We start from the raw sequence: 214 nt of genomic DNA, 5'->3' as shown, positions 1-214 counted from the left end.
TTACTTTAATATTATATCAGACAACATAATTAGTTTCTTTATCTGAAAAAACAGGGATATAGTTAAAAACTGAGTCTTATGAAAACAAGGACCAGCATATCAACCGCAGTAAACAAATGTTAAAGGCACAAATCACCTCCGCGGGGAAGGCCGAAGGAACACATCAGGTGATTGGTGAGCCATCCCTGCCATAGTGAAGCTAGGATTAGCTCCT

General features: G+C 39.3%; 1 protein-coding gene across 1 annotated transcript in view; it reads right to left on the bottom strand.

Annotated features, from left to right (window-relative positions):
* The window catches only part of LOC119585789 (calmodulin-binding transcription activator 1-like), a gene marked incomplete at its 5' end in the record, with an annotated part of 96,684 nt that overhangs the window by 15,221 nt on the left and 81,249 nt on the right, over positions 1–214 (bottom strand). Inside the window, 1 exon segment of the mRNA XM_037934507.1 lies at positions 137–214. Coding sequence (XP_037790435.1) covers positions 137–214 — 78 coding nt within the window.

This window comes from Penaeus monodon, chromosome 20 (assembly GCF_015228065.2).
Source record: "Penaeus monodon isolate SGIC_2016 chromosome 20, NSTDA_Pmon_1, whole genome shotgun sequence".
Classification (NCBI taxonomy): Eukaryota; Metazoa; Arthropoda; class Malacostraca; order Decapoda; family Penaeidae; genus Penaeus; species Penaeus monodon.
This window is presented reverse-complemented; position numbering and strand designations above follow the sequence as displayed.